Source organism: Tachyglossus aculeatus, assembly GCF_015852505.1.
Source record: "Tachyglossus aculeatus isolate mTacAcu1 chromosome 12 unlocalized genomic scaffold, mTacAcu1.pri SUPER_6_unloc_1, whole genome shotgun sequence".
Taxonomy (NCBI): Eukaryota; Metazoa; Chordata; class Mammalia; order Monotremata; family Tachyglossidae; genus Tachyglossus; species Tachyglossus aculeatus.
In genome coordinates, this window is record NW_024044828.1 from 2,715,305 (window position 1) to 2,733,867 (window position 18,563).

Consider the following 18,563-nt stretch of genomic DNA (forward strand, 5'->3'; position numbering starts at 1 on the left):
CTGATTGGGTCAAGACCCGGATGCGAGGTGCGCAGAGACCCTCGTGGGGCCTGGGAGCTTTGAACTGGGAAAGAAACTCTGGGGTTCAGGCGCCTTCCTGTCAGCACAGCAGACGGAATAGTTCACCTCACCCAATAAACAGTTTCTGATGTTCCCTCCTTCCCCACCCTGCTGAGTCTCTGAGGTTGGAAAATAAGCGAATGGTGCAGGAAGAGGAGGAGGAGCGACAAGCAATGCACTTAGTAATAATAGTAGTAGTGACAAGAACTAGTTAGTAGTAATAGTAGTAGTCACAAGAACTAGCTAGTACTAATAGCATCAGGATCTACAATTAGTAATAATCGTAGTGACAAGAACTGCAGTTAGTAGTGACAGTAGTAATGACAAGAACTAGTTCTAAGTAGCAGCATTTATCGAATGCCCGCAGTGCAGGGCACGTACCATGTGCTTGGGAAGAACAAAACAGAGAAGTGACCCATTCCCTGTCCACAAGGAACTTACACTTTAATACTTTACGCTTCTCTGTACCTCAGTTTCCTCATCTGTAAAATGGGGATTGAGTGCTTATTCTCCTTCCTACTTAGATTGGGAGCCCCACATGGGACAGGGACTGTAGTCAGCCTAATTGGCACAGTGCTTGACACACAGTAAGCGCTTAATAAATGCAACACTAATAATATTGACAGACTAGTCAAGATAAACAATTGAATGTACAACTAAATAATCTTATGCCCTAATGTGCTAAGAAAACAGATAAAGTCGTAAGTGTTCAGAGAGGGTCGATAGGATTAGGAGCCGGAAATTCATTAGGGAAGGTTTGTTGAAGGGGGTGGGATTTGGGGGAGGGGAGTGCTGTGGAAGGCGGGGAAGGCGTTTGGGAGGGAGGACTTGAGGGTGCAGTCCAGCTGAGAACGGCTGTGACTGTCCTGTGCCACCAACCTGGATGCTGCCAGGAACAATAAACTTGACTGGATGGCATTTTCTTAAAACGTAGGTAGGGAAAATCTCCAAAAACAAGAAGAAGAAGCTGAAAAAGAAGCAGAAGAGGCAGGCCGAGCTGCTAGAGAAGCGCCTGCAGGAGATCGAGGAACTGGAGCGCGAGGCGGAGAAGAAGAAGGTTGAGGAAAACGAAGCGGCCCCCGAGCCCTCCAACGAGCAGGAGGAGGCGACGACGGACTGCCCGGGGCCCAAGCTGAAAGCGGCTGGGCTGGAGGAGCCCGCGGACCAGGAAACCACCAATGACCAAGGTGGGTGCCGTCCGGGGCCCGGACGAGACCCCGGGCGCTATGGCCTATTGCTCCCTCTCCCTCCTTCCTCGGACTTTCTTCCTTTCCATCCATCCCTCCGCGTAGTCCTCCCTTCTTGCGCTTCTCCCAGCCCTCTCCCCTTTCCGTTAGGATCCTCCTTCCCGCCGTGACGCTCTCTTACTGTCTATTCTGTGTTCATCGGTGTGTTTCCTCAACTCTGTGACCTTCAGTGGACTCTGCCCCCTCCCCGTCATTTTCTCCAACTTCCCCTCCTGCCTAGCCTCCTCCCCCTACTTCTGTACCTGTCGCCCTCCTCCCCTGCCTCCTCTTTCTCAAGTCTCTTCCCTTTCCCCCCATTCTCTGTCTCCCCTCCCCGACTCACCTCTTCCCCCAGCCCCCAAACCATCAGCTGATCAATCAGTGGTATTGATTTAACCCCTGCTGGGTGCAGAGCTCTGTACTAACTGTGGGAGTGCAAAATTGAGGTGAATGGCATGGTCCCTGCCCTCAAAGATTCTACATTCTAACTGGGGAGATGGACTGATGCCGATTTTTTGCAAATAGCGGAAGCGGGAGGATGAACTAGGATGCAACTCCTAGAGAAGCAGTGTGGCCTGCTGGAAAGAGCACAGGCCCTGGAGTCAGAAGGACCTGGGTTCTAATCCGGCTCTGCCACCTCTCTGCTGTATGACCTTGGGCAAGTCACTTCACTTCCCTGTCTTTCTATTACCTCATCTGTAAAATGGGAAGATGGAGGTGGGGCGTTTTGGGAGAGATGTTTCCATGGCATCGCATGGGTCGAAGACGACTCGGCGGCATAAGACAAGAGAAAATGGGGATTCATACTGTAAGTCCCATGTTGTACCCAGAGTGTGTCCAACCTGATTACCTTGTATCTATCCCAGTGCTTAGTACAGTGCCTGGCACATAGTAAGCGCTTATCAACTACCATAAAATAATAATGTATATAGGTTGAGGTACACCACTGATTTGCATAAACTTATGTAGGTAGACTTCAGGATACATCCATCATGTGGTGTGCTTTCCATAGACTTCCAATCAATCTGTTAGGTTCCATTTCAGAACCAGCTGTGCAGTGACCATGAGCCCACTGTTGGGTAGGGACCATCTCTATATGTTGCCAACTTGTGCTTCCCAAGCGCTTAGTCCAGTGCTCTGCACACAGTAAGCGCTCAATAAATACGACTGAATGAATGAATGACCCCTGAGCCCTACAGGCAAGTAGAAATGACCCTGTAGATACCACTCCTCACTCTCCCTTCCCCTCGACTATCCCAGGGACTTTCTAGTTTGGCATGTCTCCACCCCTGGGGCGAGGGGACAGGGCGGGACCCGGGAATGCAGACATCTGTAGCATCCGAGCCGGGGTCTTAGTCACAATTTCCTGTGCCCCTCCTGCTGTCAGCGATGGTGCAAGGCTTGAGCACTGGGGGAGTGCGTCGCAAGTTGGGGAGCTGAAATGGGGTGGAAAACCACCGGAGTCGGAGCAGTGCAGGGGAAGAGGAGGGGCCGGGGAGAGAATCGATCGACTGGCTACAGTCGGACATAATTTCCCATCCCGAGGCACAGTAGCAATTAGTTGCGTGACGTATCTCTGGATTTTCCGTACCTCATTCAGGATGTAATCTGGGACATGCCTATACGTGGAGGTAGTGAAGCAGCATGGCTCAGTGGAAAGAGCCCGGGCTTTGGAGTCAAAGGACATGAGTTCAAATCCCAGCTCCGCCAACTGTCAGCTATGTGACTTTGAGCAAGTCACTTAACTTCTCTGTGCCTCAGTTACCTCATCTGTAAAAGGGGATGAAGGCTGTGAGCCCCCCATGGGACAACCCGATCACCTTGTAACCTCCCCGGCCCTTAGAACAGTGCTTTGCACATAGTAAGCGCTTAATAAATGCCACCATTATTAATCATTATTAGTGAGGGAACCATGAGCATTAATGGGAACTAGTCTTAGGGTGGCTTTCTGGAGGAGGTGAGATTTCTGGAAGATCTGAAGGTGGGGAGAGTTGGAATTTGGCATAGTTTCTGGGGAGGGAGTTCCCGGCCGAGGGAGCAGCCCGAACAAGGGGTTGGAGGTGGGAAGAATCGAGAAGTAGCCATAGTGAGGAGGCGAGCTTGGCAGAAACTGGCCAAGAGTCTGAGCTGGGGCGGAGAGGGCGGAGAGGGTTGATGTGTAAGATGGAGGAAGATGGCGAAGCACCTGGAGAAGTTTCAGCGTTCTGCAGAGCGTCATGCGTAGCCATCGGAGGAGACTGTGCCGAGCAATGCTGGAGGAAGCGGATGTAAGCGGTGGTTTTACGAGAAGAAGTGTGGCCTAGTGGATAGCGCGCAGGCCTGCGAGTCAGAAGGGCCTGGGTTCTAATCCCGGCTCTGCCACTGATGCCACTTATCTGCTGTGTGACCCTGGGCAAGTCACTGACCTTCTCTGGGCCTCAGTTATTTCATCTGTACAAAATGGGGATTTAGGGGACAGGGACTGCACCCAAACCCGATTTGCTTGGATTCACTCCAGCGCTTAGAACGGTGCCTGGCATGTAGTGAGCGCTTAACAAATACCACAACTAGTATTATTTTCATTATTGTTTTTATTATTCTAGCATCATTTGAAATGAATTTGTTGAGTGCTTACTGTGTGCAAAGCACTGCACTAAGCGCTTGGGAGAGTACAATGTAACAATAAGTGGACACATTCCCTGCCCACAACAAATTTATGGACTAGAGGGGGAGACAGACATTAATATAAACAGATTACAGATACATACATATGCACCAAGCCCTGAACTACCAGCCTCAGAGCATCAGTCACAATTTATTCATTCGTTTAGTCATATTTATTGAGTGCTTTCTGTGTGCAGAGCACTGTATTAAGCAGAGAAGCAGTCTGGCTTAGTGGAAAGAGTCAGAGGACGTGGGCTCTGAACCCGGCTCCACCGCTTATCTGCTGTGCGACCGTGGGCAAGCCATCTAACTTCTCTGTGCCTCAGTTACCTCATCTGTAAAATAGGGATTAAGATTGTGAGCCCCATGTGGGACAACCTAATCAGGTAACTACCCCGGTGCTTAGAACAGTTATTGCATATAGTAAGCACTTAACAAATACCATAAGTATTATTATTATTACAATACAACAATAAACAGTGCCATTCCCTGTCCACAACAAGCTTACAGTTTAGAGGTGGGGAGACAGACATCAATACAGATAAATAAGGTTACAGATCGGTACATAAGTACCATGGCGCTGGGAGCGGGGAAAAGGAGAGCAAGTCAGGGCGACACAGAAGGGAATGGGAGATGAATAGTGAGTACTTAACAAATACCACAGTGATTAATATCATTCTCCATCTGCATTTTTAATTCTGTTTTCAATGGTTTGGTCGTGATGGGTTGGCGCTGTTCCCTGCTTTAGGCTTGTTCTTCCTTCCCTTTCTTCCCCTCTCTGCAGATTGCTTTTGTCCATCTTCCCCTATTTGATCACCAGTTCCTTCAGGGCAGAGAGCAGTTGTTGCTTCCAAGCAATCAATCATTCATATTTATTGAGCGCATACTCTGTGCAGAGCACACTGTATTAAGTGCTTTGGAGAGTACAGGACAACAGCTGATAGATACATTCCCTGCCTACAGTGAACTTACAATCTAGAAGGGGAGACGAACGCTAATATAAATGAATAAATTACGGAAATGTATTTAAGTGGTGTGGGGCTGAGGGAGGGTGAATAAAGGGAGCAAACCAGGGCGAAGCAGAAGGGAGTGGGAGAAGACGAAAAGAGGGCTTAGTCAGGGAAGGCCTCGTGGAGGAGGTGGGCCTTTAATGGGGCTTTGAAGATGGGGAGAGGAGTTGTCTGTCACATATGAAGGGGAGGGAGTTCAGGCCAGAGGCAGGATGTGGGCGAGAGGTTGGAGGGGAGATAGACGAGATTGAGGTACAGTGAGAAGGTTAGCATTAGAAGAGCGCAGTGAGTGGGCTGGGGAAAGTAGCAAGGTGAGGAAGGAGGGGGCAAGGTGAATGAGGGCTTCAAAGCCAGCAGCCAGGCTCTTTCTATAATGCCACACTACTTTTCCGGTATACTGGTTAGCACTCTGGACTTTGAATCCAGCAATTCAAATTCAAATGTTGGTAGGACCTATATTTCCCCCTGAACATAGTAACCTTGCGGGCAGATATTGCCAACATACTTTCTCAAGCAGTTAGTACAGTTCTCTGCCCACAGTAAGCGCTCGATAAAATGCAGTGGATTCCCTGGCGAGACCTGGGAATGCAGAGAATCTTAATTTTCCATCCGTTAACTCTTCAGGCGAAGCCGAGGACCAAGAGGAGAAAGAAGACACGGAGAAGGAAAACACCGAGAAAGATGAGGACGACGACGTGGACCAAGAACTCGCCGTCACCGACCCGACGTGGCTGGAGTCCCCCAAGACCAACGGCCATCTGGACAATGGCCAGTTTTTGTTGGAGCAGCAGATCGAAGACGAGGAAGACGAGGAGGAGGAGGAGAGCCCCAACCCCGACGACTACAACCTGGACGAGGCCAACGCCGAAAGCGACTACACGTACAGTAGCTCCTACGAACAGTTTAACGGGGAATTGCCGAACGGACAGCATAAATCGCCCGAGTCCGAGTTCCCGGAGTTTCCCGCCTCGTTGTTCTCCGGGGCCCTGGAGTCGGTGGCCTGCGGCTCCGCCGTCTCGGAGGGATCGGCGCTGAGGGAACGGGAGGAGAGCAGCCCGTCCCACGACAGGAGCAGAACCGTCTCGGCCTCCAGCACCGTGGATTTGCCAAAAAGTAAGTGCCTTCCCCCTTCCGTGAGGCTTGGGGTAGGGGAGGGAAGTCACGCTGCAGGGTCCCGCTTGGCTCCAGTCGGTCAGGCAGCCAGCTGAGATTCACCGAATGCGGAAGAGCTCGGGGCCACTGCTGTCTCTGGGTTTTCCCAGAAGGCAACCTGAGGGAAAACGAGAAAATTTGGGAAGTGAGGGATTCTGGAAGTTTGTGCGTGGGCAGGGGAAAGGGTGAGCTCCCCAGAGTGGGCAGAGGAGGAGAAGGCTCTGAGGGAGGCAGAAGCAGAAAGCCTTAGAATTAAGTCCACCCCATGGGAGGTGAGGGGGCGGATGAGCAACCGGCGAGGTTGAAGCAGTGGGACAAGCCAGGGGAATTGATGCGCCGTCAAAGGGATCCTTCCCGTGGCCCAGCCGAGCTGGCTCAGCTCGCTCAGGCTGCCCGCTGACCGGCCCTGAGGGCCTGAGGCAAGCAGACCTCCTAGCCAGGAAGCGGGCTAGAGGACGGAGCAGTTGGCCTCGGCTTCTGACTGGTGGGACGGGAGGGTTCGGGAGGAGCTGGGCCGGATGCCGGGGGACGGGAACCAGCAGGCAGAGCGCTTCTCCGGGCCGAGCCTCTTTCACTCATTCATCCATTCAAGCGTATTTATTGAGCGCTCACTGTGTGCCAAGCACCACACTTAAGCGCTTGGGAGAGTACAGTAGAACAACACAATCCTGCCCACAATGAGCTCACAAGTCTAGAGGGGGAGAAAGACATTAATGTAAATAAATAAATAAATTACAGACGTATGCATATCTGTATATGTGTATATCTATAGTACAGTGCTCTGCACATAGTAAGCGCTCAATAAATGCGATTGATGATGATGATGATGATGATCTATATGCATACATATATATACACATACATACATACATACGTGTGTTCTTGCGGGCACATCTTCGGCTCCGCTGACAAGGAGAGACTCCAACAGGGAGGGTGATGGGAACCTCGGAATAACCAGCCCCGGATGCCTACCTGTCAGTCTTAACTTTTGAGAAGCAGCATGGGCTAGTGGTTAGAGCACAGGCCTGAAAGTCAGAAGGACCTAGGTTCTAATCCCAGCTCTGCCACTAGTCTTCTGCACAAAGTCGTTAAACTTTTCTGTGCCTCAGTTCCCTCACCTGTAAAATGGGGATTAAGACCGTGAGCCCTATGTGGGACATGGACTACGTCCAACGTTCGTAACTTATGTACCCCAGTGCTTAGTACTTGGCACACAGAGAAGCAGCGTGGCCTAGTGGGTAGGGCATGGGCCTGGGAGCTAGAAGGTCATGGGTTCTAATCCTGACTCTGCCACTTGTCTGCTGTGTGACCTTGGGCAAGTCACTTCACTTCTCTGGACCTCAGTTCCCTCATCTGTAAAATGTGAGCGACACGTGGGACAACCCGATTAGCTTGTATCCACCCCAGCACTTAGCACAGTACTTGGCACATGGTAAGCGCTTAACAAATGCAATCATCATCATCATCATCATCATCAATCGTATTTATTGAGCGCTTATTGTGTGCAGAGCACTGTACTAAGCGCTTGAGTAAGTGCTTAACAAATATCACAATTATTAATCATTATTCGGCTTGAGAGAAGAAAATAGAGATTGGGCAGAGACACCACTAGAAACCAAGGGGGAGCCTGTGCACAGGACTGCTAGCGCGTAGCGGAGAGGGAGACGCAAAGGAAATGGAAATGTTGGCCAAGGAGAGGCCTTCTCTTTTAGACTGTGAGCCCACTGTTGGGTAGGGACTGTCTCTATACGTTGCCAACTTGTACTTCCCAAGCGCTTAGTACAGTGCTCTGCTCACAGTAAGCGCTCAATAAATACAATGGATTGATTCTCAGATCTCAGAAGGCCACTCGCTGCCCGCTCCTCATGGTTGCTGGGACTTCATGATTCAAGGCGGGTGTTGGCGACCCTAAGTCGCCCCCCGACCCCCATTGTGACAGACAGACATACCAGGCCCTCCTGTCTGGAGCCAAGCTGTCAGTCAGTTGCAAGGTCCCACCCAGCCCCCACAATAGGGCGGGTCCGGGGGATTAGGAAGAGCCCCAGGTTTTGTCCCCCCTCTCCCAGGGTTGCTTACCTGGCAGGGTTGCTGACCTGCCATCCCCCCACGATGGGGGGTGGGGCCATCCAGGCCAGAGTTGGGGCCCAGGGTCCCCAGCCCTGACCCCCTGGCCAGCTGTGGCCACGCAGAGGCCTCCCTCTCCATGGGCACAGGGGCTTCCTGAGCCCTACCCCCGACCCCCTTCTAGACGGTGAGCCCACTGTTGGGTAGGGACTGTCTCTATATGTTGCCAACTTGTACTTCCCAAGCACTTAGTACAGTGCTCTGCATACAGTAAGCGCTCAATAAATGCAATTGATTGATTGATTGATTGACCCAGAGATCTGGTCTGAGCTGTCCCTGGGCACGAGGAGAACCTGCCGGGAAAGCACAAGCTCAGGATTGCAGACAAGATCAGGGCCCAGGACACTGAGGGCACCTGCTTTGCAGCTTTGAGCTTTGAGGTTGAAGCGTGAAACTTAGGTGAGAAAGCTCTTTTCTCCCCCGACCGACCACAGCAGCTGGTTTCCGCTCCAGGTTTCCGCTCCAGGACTCGGTTGGCTTTTGTCCGCTGTGTGACCTTGGCCAAGTCACTTCACTTTTCTGGACCTCAGTTCCCTCATCTGTAAAATGGGCACAGTCTGTGAGCCCCATGTGGGACCCAACCCGATTTGCTTGTAGCCACCCCAGTGCTTAGTGTAGTGCCTGGCACATAGTAAGCACTTAACAAGTACTGCAATAATAATAACAATAATGGCATTTTTATTAAGCGCTTACTATGTGCCAAGCACTGTTCTAAGCGCTGGGGAGGTTACAAGGTGATCAGGTTGTCCCTCGGGGGGCTCACAGTCTTAATCCCCATTTTACAGGTGAGGTGACTGAGGCCCAGAGAAGTGAAGTGACTTGCCCAAAGTCACACAGCTGACAATCGGTGAAGCCGGGGTTTGAACCCATGACCTCTGACTCCAAAGCCCGGGCTCTTTCCACTGAGCCAGGCTGCTTCTCATAGGATTATGATTATCATTATTCGAGGCGGCCATGCCCCCCCAGCAGGGCCCTGGGATCATTGGGCCAGGCCTTTCGGAGTGGCTGCCAAGGCCCGGGAGCAGGGGTCAGCCAGTCAGTCGTACTTACTGAGCTCCGACCGTGTGCACAGCATTGTACTAAGTGCTTGGGAGAATCCACCACAACAATAAGCAGACATTCCCTGCCCACAGCGAGCTTACAGTGTAGATGGGGAGACCCAGCCCCACGTGGGCCCACTGGGAGCCTCCACCCAACTCCGGAAACCGGCGGCCTGGCTGCGCTGGCCCCTCCGGGCTTCCCAGCTCGGCCGCCCGGCTGACTGCCCTGCCGTTTGCCCCTCGCAGCAAAGACCCGCGCCGCGGACTTGTTGGTGAACCCCCTGGACCCGCGGAATGCCGACAAGATCCGGGTGAAAATCGCCGACCTGGGGAACGCCTGCTGGGTGGTGAGTAACGGCCTCCCTTCCCATCCCAGACTGAGCCCCCTTTTTCCTCTCCCCCCTCCCCATCCCCCCAGCCCTACCTCCTTCCCCTCCCCACAGCACTCGTGTATATATTTGTACAGATTCTATTTTACTTGTCCATATTTACTATTCTATTTATTTGGTTAACGAGGCGCATCAAGCTTTAATTCTGTTTGTTCTGACGATTTTGACGCCTGTCCCCATGTTCTGTCTTGTCGTTTGCCTCCCCCTTGTAGACTGTGAGCCCGTTGTCGGGTAGGGACCGTCTCTATATGTTGCCGACTTGTACTTCCCAAGCGCTTAGTATAGTGCTCTGCACACAGTAAGCACTCAATAAATACGATTGAATGAATGAATGAAAAAAGAGGCAGGGCCTGGGGGTGGGGACAGGGATCTGCCTTGCCCACCCACCCACCTTCACTATTTATGTTTCAGTCACCAGTTCCCACTTCCGCTTCTTTATTCTTCGATTGTGAGCCCCCTCGAGGGTCAGGGACTGCGTCTAATTGCCGTCTGTGTATCCTTTCCTGGCACTTAGTCCAGTGCTTTAGACTGTAGAGCCTCCCTTTAGACTGTAAGCTCATTATGGGCAGGGAATGTGTCTGTTATACATTGTTATATACTCTCCCAAGCTCTTAGTACAGTGGTCTGCACACAGGAAGCGCTCAATAAATGCAGCCGCATTTCAATCATTCAGTTATATTTATTGAACGCTTACTGTGTGCAGAGCACTGTACTAAGCCCTTGGGAAAGTACAGTGCGACAATAAACAGACATATTCCCTGCCCACATTGAGCTCACAATCTGGAGGGGGAGACAGACAGTAATATATAAAAAAAAAATTACAGGTGTGTATGTAAGTGCCGTGGGGCTTCGAGGGGGATCAATTAATCATATTTATTGAGTGCTTACTGTGTGCAGAGCACTGTACTAAGCGCTTGGGAAGTACAAGTTGGCAACGTATAGAGACGGTCCCTACCCAACAGCGGGCTCACAGTCTAGAAGGGTGAATACGTTTGACTGACTGACAGTGAGCGCTTAGTAAATCTTACTTCTACTACTGGTCTCTTGTTTGTAGCACAAGCACTTCACAGAAGACATCCAGACCCGCCAGTATCGTTCCATAGAAGTGTTGATAGGAGCAGGATACAGCACGCCCGCCGACATCTGGAGCACAGCGTGCATGGTAAGAATCGGCGGCTCCTTTGGCCTGTGCCCTGAGCCAGGGGCAAGCGGGCATTTTTTTTTAATAATAATAATAATAATAATAATAATAATGATGGCATTTATTAAGCGCTTACTATGTGCAAGCGCCCCCGCCTGAGGCGGTGGCCCGGGCTCTCGAGACAGAGAGGTCTGCCTGCCTGGGCTTAGCGGATAGACCACAGCCTGGGGAGTCAGGAGCTCATGGGTTCTCATCCCAGCTCTGCCACTTGTCTGCCATCTGACTTTGGTCAAGTCACTTCACTTCTCTGGGCCTCAGTTACCTCACCTGTAAAATGGGGATTGAGCGTGTGAGCGCCCTGTGGGACAGGGACTGTGTCCACCGTGATTAACTTGTATCTACCTCAGTGCTTAGAACAGCGCTTGGCACTGGCCTAGTGGATGGAGCACGGGCCTGAGTCAGAAAGTCTTGGCTTCTAGTCCCGGCTCCATCACTTGTCTGCTGTGTGACCTTGGGCCGGTCACTTAACTTCTCTGGGCCTCAGTTCCCTCATCTGTAAAACGGGGATCAAGACTGTGAGCCCCATGTGGGAGAGAGACTGTGTCCAACCCAGTTATCTTGACTGTACCCCCAGCGCTTAGAACAGTGCTTGGCATATAGTAAGCGTTTAACAGATACCGTAATTAGTTATTAAAGTAAACGCTTAACAAGTACCATTATTATTATTACTAGACCCTGTGAAGAGAGCTGGGAAGAGCCCAGATTCCGCAAAGAGCCCGGTGATCTAGAGTGAACGTGAACATGCCAGGGTCCCCAGTGTCGAAGCCCTGGGGGGCCTGAGAGGGCACTGGCCATCGGCTTCACCAAAAGCAGCCAGGCGGAGCCCATGGGAGATCCGTGTTCCCCACTCCCTTCTTCTCTGCTCTTCCTGGGCCTACCTTTCTTCTTCCCGTCCTTCTGTTCTGGCAGGCCACCTGGCCCCCAGAGGGGATGTGGACAGGGAGAACCTCTGCAGGCCACAAACTAGCCCCCGCCGTGACTCCCGCCGGGGTCGGACCTTTCCTCCTTAGCCCCCCACTCCTTCCTCCAGCGGTGTTCGAGTGCTGCTCTGTCTCCTCCCCTCTCTCTGCCTTTCGCTCTCACCCACCCTCTCTCCCCAAAATACCCGCGGGGAAATCCCCTCCACTCCCCTTTTCTCTCTCTCTCTCTCTCTCCACCCGGAATTTTCCGAAAAGCCAAAGGCCCATTCCCTGGCCCCACCGACCGCGAGTGTCTGCCCTCAGAATATGCTCCTGAGGCCCAGAGGCTGGACTCCCCCTTTTAGACTGTGAGCCCACTGTTGGGTAGGGACTGTCTCTTTATGTTGCCAACTTGTACTTCCCAAGCGCTTAGTACAGTGCTGTAGACACAGTAAGCACTCAGTAAGTGCAATTGATTGATTGATTGATTGATCCTGCTGAGGCAGCAGAGGGGCAGAGCAAAGAACTCTGAATTAAGGCAGTCCCCAGGCAGACTTGCAGGGAGGCCTTCAGCCCCCTCAGCCCCCAAGGCATCTCCCACCCCCTCCGGACCCTGTTCCAATGGCTTCCTGGTAGAGGGCTCGGCTCTTTGGGATTTTTGGCCACGAGCCCTTTAGGATGGACTTTCTCCCGTTCTCATCGCTCATAGGCATGCGTGAGTGCCAGGGGTTTTGTGGTGGAACACACCAAGACCCAGAGTTCTCCATTCTCTGTGAGGACAGAGAAGCAGAGTGGCCTAGTGGACAGAGCACGGGCCTGGGTTCTAATCCCACCTCCGCTACTGGTCTGCTGTGTGACCTTGGGCAAGTCACGTCACCGCTCTGGGCCTCAGGGACCTCGTCTGAGAAATGGGGATTCAGACAGTGAGCCCCACGTGGGATCGGGACGGTGTCCGACTTGTATTTACACCAGTGCTTAGTACAGTGCGGGGCCTGGCTTATAGGAAGTGCCTAACAAATTCCGTAGCAACCAAAAAAATAGGAAATGTCCGAGAAGCCCAGTAAGGTGGGCTGTAAATCCGGCCCTGACTACGGGGGCCCAGGGTGGCGGCCACATGGAAAGTATTTGCAAGGGGCAGGGGGTTGGCCAGAATGTGGCAGGGGGAGGAGATTCCCCCTTGTCCTGGCCCACAGAGCAGCTTGTACAGAGGAGGGCTGCTGGCAGTCAGAGATGCCGGCAGAGCTTGGCTGCCCTCTTGGCTCCTGCGGCTGCTGTTGCAGACGGGCCTGCCTGCCTGCCCGCCTCAATTTCTGAAAAGCCTTCAGCAGGGAGAGACCGAGGGGAACCAGTTAAAGTCCCCGAGATGGGACTGTCTACCACCTCTATTGTAACAGACGCTCCCAAGTGATCTGTGCACAGTTAAGCACTGAAAAGCATTGATTGTAGGCAGCCCCCATTCCCTTCCTTCTCTCCCTTCCTCCCTCTCTCTCTCTCCCCTTTTCTCCTTGCCTGCCCGCCTCAATTTCTGAAAAGCCTTCAGCAGGGAGAGACCGAGGGGAACCAGTTAAAGTCCCCAAGATGGAACTGTTTACCACCTCTATTGTAACAGACTCTCCCAAGTGATCTGTGCACAGTTAAGCACTGAAAAGCATTGATTGTAGGCAGCCCCCCCATTCCCTTCCTTCTCTCCCTTCCTCCCCTTCAATCCTCCTCTCCTTCCCTTTCTCTCCCTCCCTGCTTTCCTAAGCTCTTCCCTTCCTCCTCTCCCCGCCCGTCAGCCACAGCTAAAGGCCTCCGGGGAAAAAAAAATGGGGAATTTAGGGTGGGAGTCTGAGTAGAGTTTCTCATTGTTCCCTCAGGGCTCTCGTTCTCTGTGTGTTCAACAATCAAGGCTTTATTCGGAAATGCTGCAGGAGGGGGAAAGGGGCAGCGTATCAATGAGCTTTTATTTCACAATTCCTGTTGCTGGGGGTTTACCTTCAAAAGTCTCAGCTCTGAAGAACTTTTATATGTTACTCAACCAATCAGGGGTTCATACTGAGCGTTTACTAGGTTTGGAGCACTGTACTAAGAGCTTGGAAGGACATTTCATAGTAGTAGTGGTAATGGTATTTTATTCATTGAGCTTGCTGAGTGTCGTACACTGATATAAGTGCATGGGAAAGTGTAGCCTTGGGGAAGCAGCGTGGCTCAGTGGAAAGAGCCCGGGCTTGGGAGTCAGAGGTCATGGGTTCAAATCCTGACTCCGCCATTTGTCAGCTCTGTGACTGTGGGCAAGCCACTTAACTTCTCTGTGCCTCAGTTACCTCATCTGTAAAATGGGGATTAAGACTGTGAGCCCCCCGTGGGACAACCTGATCACCTTGGAACCCCCCCCAACGCTTAGTACAATGCTTTGCACATAGTAAGCACTTAATAAATGCTATTATTATTATCTCTTCTAGACTGTGAGCCCACTGTTGGGTAGGGACTGTCTCTACACGTTGCCAACTTGTACTTCCCAAGCGCTTAGTACAGTGCTCTGCACACAGTAAGCACTCAATAAATGCAATTGTAACAAAATCCATCCATCAAATGTATTATTGAGTGCTTACTGTGTGCAGAGCACTGTACTAAGTGCCTGGGAGAGCACAACAGAGGTAGTAGACATAACCCCTGTCCTCAGATATGTTTATATCTATAATTTATTTATTTAATCTATTTATATTACTGCCTATCTTCCCCTCTAGACTGTGAGCTCGTGGTAGGCAGAAGTGTTTCTGTTGTTCTGTTATACTCTCCCAAGTGCTCAGTACAGTGCTTGGCACACAGTAAGCGCTCAATTAGTACTATTGAATGAATGATTGATTGGTAGGTACGGGAAACCATTAGAGGTTTCTGAGGAGCCGGGAGTCACATGCGAAACGATTTTTAGAAAAATGATCAAGACAGTCAAGTGAAGTGTGGGACCAGAGAGGGAAGAGGCTGGAGGCAGGGAGGTCAGCGAAGAGGCTAATGTAGTGGTCGAGACGGGATATGGAGAGAACTGGGGTTCTTGAAGCCAGGGAGTGGTCCCAGTGATGGGTGATCACTGGAGGTTTTAGAAGAGTGTACAGACGTGGGCTGAGTGGTGTTTCAGGAAAACGAGCCTTGTGGCATATGGGCTGGAGGGAACGGGGGTTGCCACAGCGTGTATGTGGGCATCGCCAGAAAGGGCCGAGCCACCCAAGCCCAGCGGGGTTCTGCCCCTCTGCAAAACCCTGGCATTCCTCGTCTGGGCTCTGATCCCAGTCTGTACTTGCATCCTGGTCTGGGCTCTGATCCTTGGCCTCGCTCCGATCCTCGCCTGGACTCCCGTCCCTGGCCGGGCTCTGATCCCAAACCTGGGCTCTCTCCGACGCTCACCCAGGGTCCGATCCCGGTCTCGTTGGGCTGCAGCGTGGTTGGTTGGTCTCGTCACACTGAATGTGCCTTCTGTTGTCTCCCAGGCTTTCGAACTCGCAACTGGAGATTACCTGTTCGAGCCCCATTCTGGTGAAGACTACTCCAGAGACGAAGGTGAGTGCCGCCCCAAGATCCCCTCTGAGGGTCCCCAGCCTCCAGAGACCCCCAAAAGGGATCCAGCCCGTGGGCATCCAGGCATCAGTGGGAATATTGCGGTCCTGTCAGGAGCAGTGGTGGGGCGTGGTGCCGTCTTCAGGCCCCCTTCCTGCTGTCGGGCTGGCATTCAAGTGGAAAACCCTCATCAGGAATCCCCAAACCTCAGGGTTCCCCTTCCCGTCCCTAGCCACCCTCGCCCAGTGGGGTCTTGTGCTGTCTCTCTTATCTTGCCCAGGGGCCGGGATGCCCATATCCGTGCCCGGTCTGGGCCCCGGGCACCGGCATTTCACTGCGAGTGAGAGAGTGGAAACCAGCAGGGATTTGAGGAAGGGTGTGGCACAGAATCTCCATCTTGGGCCTTTTCAGCCCAAACTCGCAGAGACCTGGGATGAGTAGGACCGGGAATCGGGCTCAAAGAGCTGGAGGTCGTGGGATTGGGGGGCGGTGGGGGTGAACGCCCCCAACGCCCCGTGGAGTTGGCACCAGAAGTGGTGTAGAAACGGGCGCCACTCAGGCCTGGCGTTCAGCTGGGAGCCCGTCCACCGGACCTCTGCAGTAATTGTGGTATTTGTTAAGCGCTTACTATGGGCCAGGCGCTGGGGTGGGGGGGATACAAGCAAGGCCCCCCGCACCTACAAGCTCAGACGGATGGGGTGGCCGCGTCGAGCCCCATTTCTTAACGCGACTAACGATGCCAGAGGGAGCCCCTGCCTAGTTTGCCGCGGGTGCCGTTGGGTGGCTTCTGTTTTCCGACTGGTACTAATTCCTCTTTCCTTCCTCTCCTTCCTGTCCCGCCCCTCCTTCCGCCCCACTGCCCTCCCCGCCTCCCCCCTGCCTCTCTCTCTCTCTCTCTCTCTTTCGTAGACCACATAGCCCACATCATTGAGCTGCTAGGCACTATACCAAGGCACTTTGCTCTGTCTGGGAAGTATTCTCGAGAATTCTTCAACCGCAGAGGTAGTACGTCTTCTTTTCGAAAGGCGCCACGGTGCAGACGGAAATGGAGCGGAGCGGGAGCCGCCGGCCCCGGCCGTTCAGGGCCCGGGCGACCCCCTCCTCCCGACGAGGGGCAGAGCCAGGCGGGCCCCCCGCCGCAGCTAAAAATGCCCGGCCCGATCCGTTCCCGTCTGCACCGGGGCGGTGTTGGAGTGTGCATGCCCCCGTGTTGATTAAACTGTTGTATGTTTCTGTTTTTGCTGGCAATGTTCTCCCAATGCAGATCACATAGCATTGATCATTGAACTGCTGGGGAAAATCCCTCGAAAGTACGCTATGTTGGGGAAATATTCCAAGGAGTTTTTCACCAAAAAAGGTAAACGGTATTTAATGCGCCACTCGTTTTCAGCATAGCCCTGTCCCACGAAGAACCCTTTCCTGCCCGCGTCTCGGTAAGGGGCCGCCAAGACCGGACGTGGGGCCGCCGCCGGGGAGCCCGTGCAGATCGGGCATAAGCCGCCCCACGCCGACCCCCGCGTCCTCTGGAGGGGTCAGAGCACTGTGGCTGGGGAACTGCCCGGCCTGAGGAATTCCGATAGGATTTTTTGAAAGGAAACCCCGCTCCTTGAGGGGCCGGTGAGGGTAACGGCTTCCCCAAGGCATTGGGACCCCCTGCTGAGCTCGTAGTAGTCTTTATTCAGTCGGTGATATTTACTGAGCGTTCACTGTGTACGAAGCACTTGGGAGAGCACAGCGTGACAGATTTGGTAGACGTGTTCTCTGTCCGCAAGGAGCTTTAAGTCCAGAGGGAAGCTTAGGACTTGCGTAGCTCCATACTAAGCAATGGGAAAGAATTACCCGGGTGAGACACCTATTTGGCGCGACACCGATCTGCCGCTCCAGGCTTCCCCGGATCAGTCCTTTCCTCGACCCGTTGCTTCCCGCCGGCCTCTGCGTGAGCAGGGAAGAAGAGCCCCCCTTTCCAGGGAGCAGAGGAGCCCCTCAGGGCCTCAGCGAAGACCCAGTTGGTGACGGCTGATTCCCTGCCCGGGTCCTGGCCGGGACAGATCGCGCCACGGCCTCCTGGCAAGACAGTGGAGTGTGAGCCCGCCCACCAAGCAGGGAACACCACCTTCCTCCCGCTGTGGATGAAGGGCATCGCGGGTGAGACACACTCTACAAGGCCTCTGCCGCCCTACTTGGAAGAGCAGCTGGGAATCTCCCCCCACCGTGACGTTGGTGGAGCAGTCCAGACCCACGGCGCTAACCGCTGGAATTTTCCCGCTCCAAGAGCCTTTCCCAGAGCGGGAGGACCCGATGACCTTTCTGCCCAAGACTCATTTTAAAGAGAAGCACAAAACGACGGCTGCCTCGACCCCTTTGTCACCCAGGGATGATGTGCGGTGAGATCTCCCCAGGTGGGGTCCAGGAGTCTGCCAGCATCCCGGCCGGCTTCGGGTCCTCCGGTTCTTTCAACGAGCACCGTTGACCGTGAGCATCGCTGCCTCCTCTCCGGTCGACCGCCTGCTTCGTGGACTCCACACCCGGGCGCCGGTCCTGAAGTCCGCCGATTCCCGGTGTGGGAGTGGACGGGTCCATTTCCAGAACGCGGAAGCCGAGGGGAAGCCTATCGCCCCGGCCAAGTCGGCACACCTAAGCCGGCCGCGAGCCAGTGCGGTCGATCCTTAGATGCTCCATCCGTAATGTCTCTGGGCCTCGGTTTTTTTGTCTGCAAAATGGGGTTCCACTCTCTGTCCTCCCCCCACCTTAGATCTTGAGCCCTATGTGGGACACTGACTGAATGTGTTGTATCCGTTTCAGCACGGTATTTGGCACGTGGTAAGCACTTAACAAAGGCCACAACTGTGATCACGGTTGTTGTTGGTCGGAACCAAGTGCTCAACTATGCGCCGAGCACCGTAATAAGCACTGGGGGCCTCGTACCTCGCCTCAGGGCTGTAGAGATCTGAAATTCAACTGTTTTTTCTCCAAATCCGTCCAGGGCTCCTGGAATCTTCAAGCTTCTCGCGGGAACATGGGCAGCCCCAAGGTGGCCGTGGGCCTCAGGTGCTATTTAACGAGCCAAGGGCCTCACCATCCCTAGCCTGTTCTGATACGAAATGGTTTCGTATAATAGACGTAAGGCAAATTGAGAGTTTGAGGGCAGCCCTACCGGTTGGTAGCGGAGCATTTAGGATTCAGGTGGACCGTTTCACCACCACCCTGGGTATCACTCTGACCCCTAGGACCCTGCCATTCCTGGACCACCCTCTTGCCAATTCTGGTATTCGAGCGACAGAGCAA

The 18,563-nt window shown here is 53.2% G+C and overlaps 1 protein-coding gene across 6 annotated transcripts in view; it reads left to right on the plus strand.

Annotated features, from left to right (window-relative positions):
• The window catches only part of SRPK2 (SRSF protein kinase 2), a 165,005-nt gene that overhangs the window by 143,904 nt on the left and 2,538 nt on the right, over positions 1-18,563 (plus strand). For 5 of the 6 annotated variants that reach the window (XM_038740947.1, XM_038740951.1, XM_038740946.1 and 2 more), the window contains 7 exons: positions 995-1,247; positions 5,564-6,052; positions 9,502-9,602; positions 10,699-10,806; positions 15,212-15,281; positions 16,188-16,280; positions 16,543-16,635. In XM_038740947.1, coding sequence (XP_038596875.1) covers positions 995-1,247; positions 5,564-6,052; positions 9,502-9,602; positions 10,699-10,806; positions 15,212-15,281; positions 16,188-16,280; positions 16,543-16,635 — 1,207 coding nt within the window. The remainder of the gene's footprint in view (positions 1-994; positions 1,248-5,563; positions 6,053-9,501; positions 9,603-10,698; positions 10,807-15,211; positions 15,282-16,187; positions 16,281-16,542; positions 16,636-18,563) is intronic. The other variant, XM_038740948.1, reaches the window with a different exon arrangement.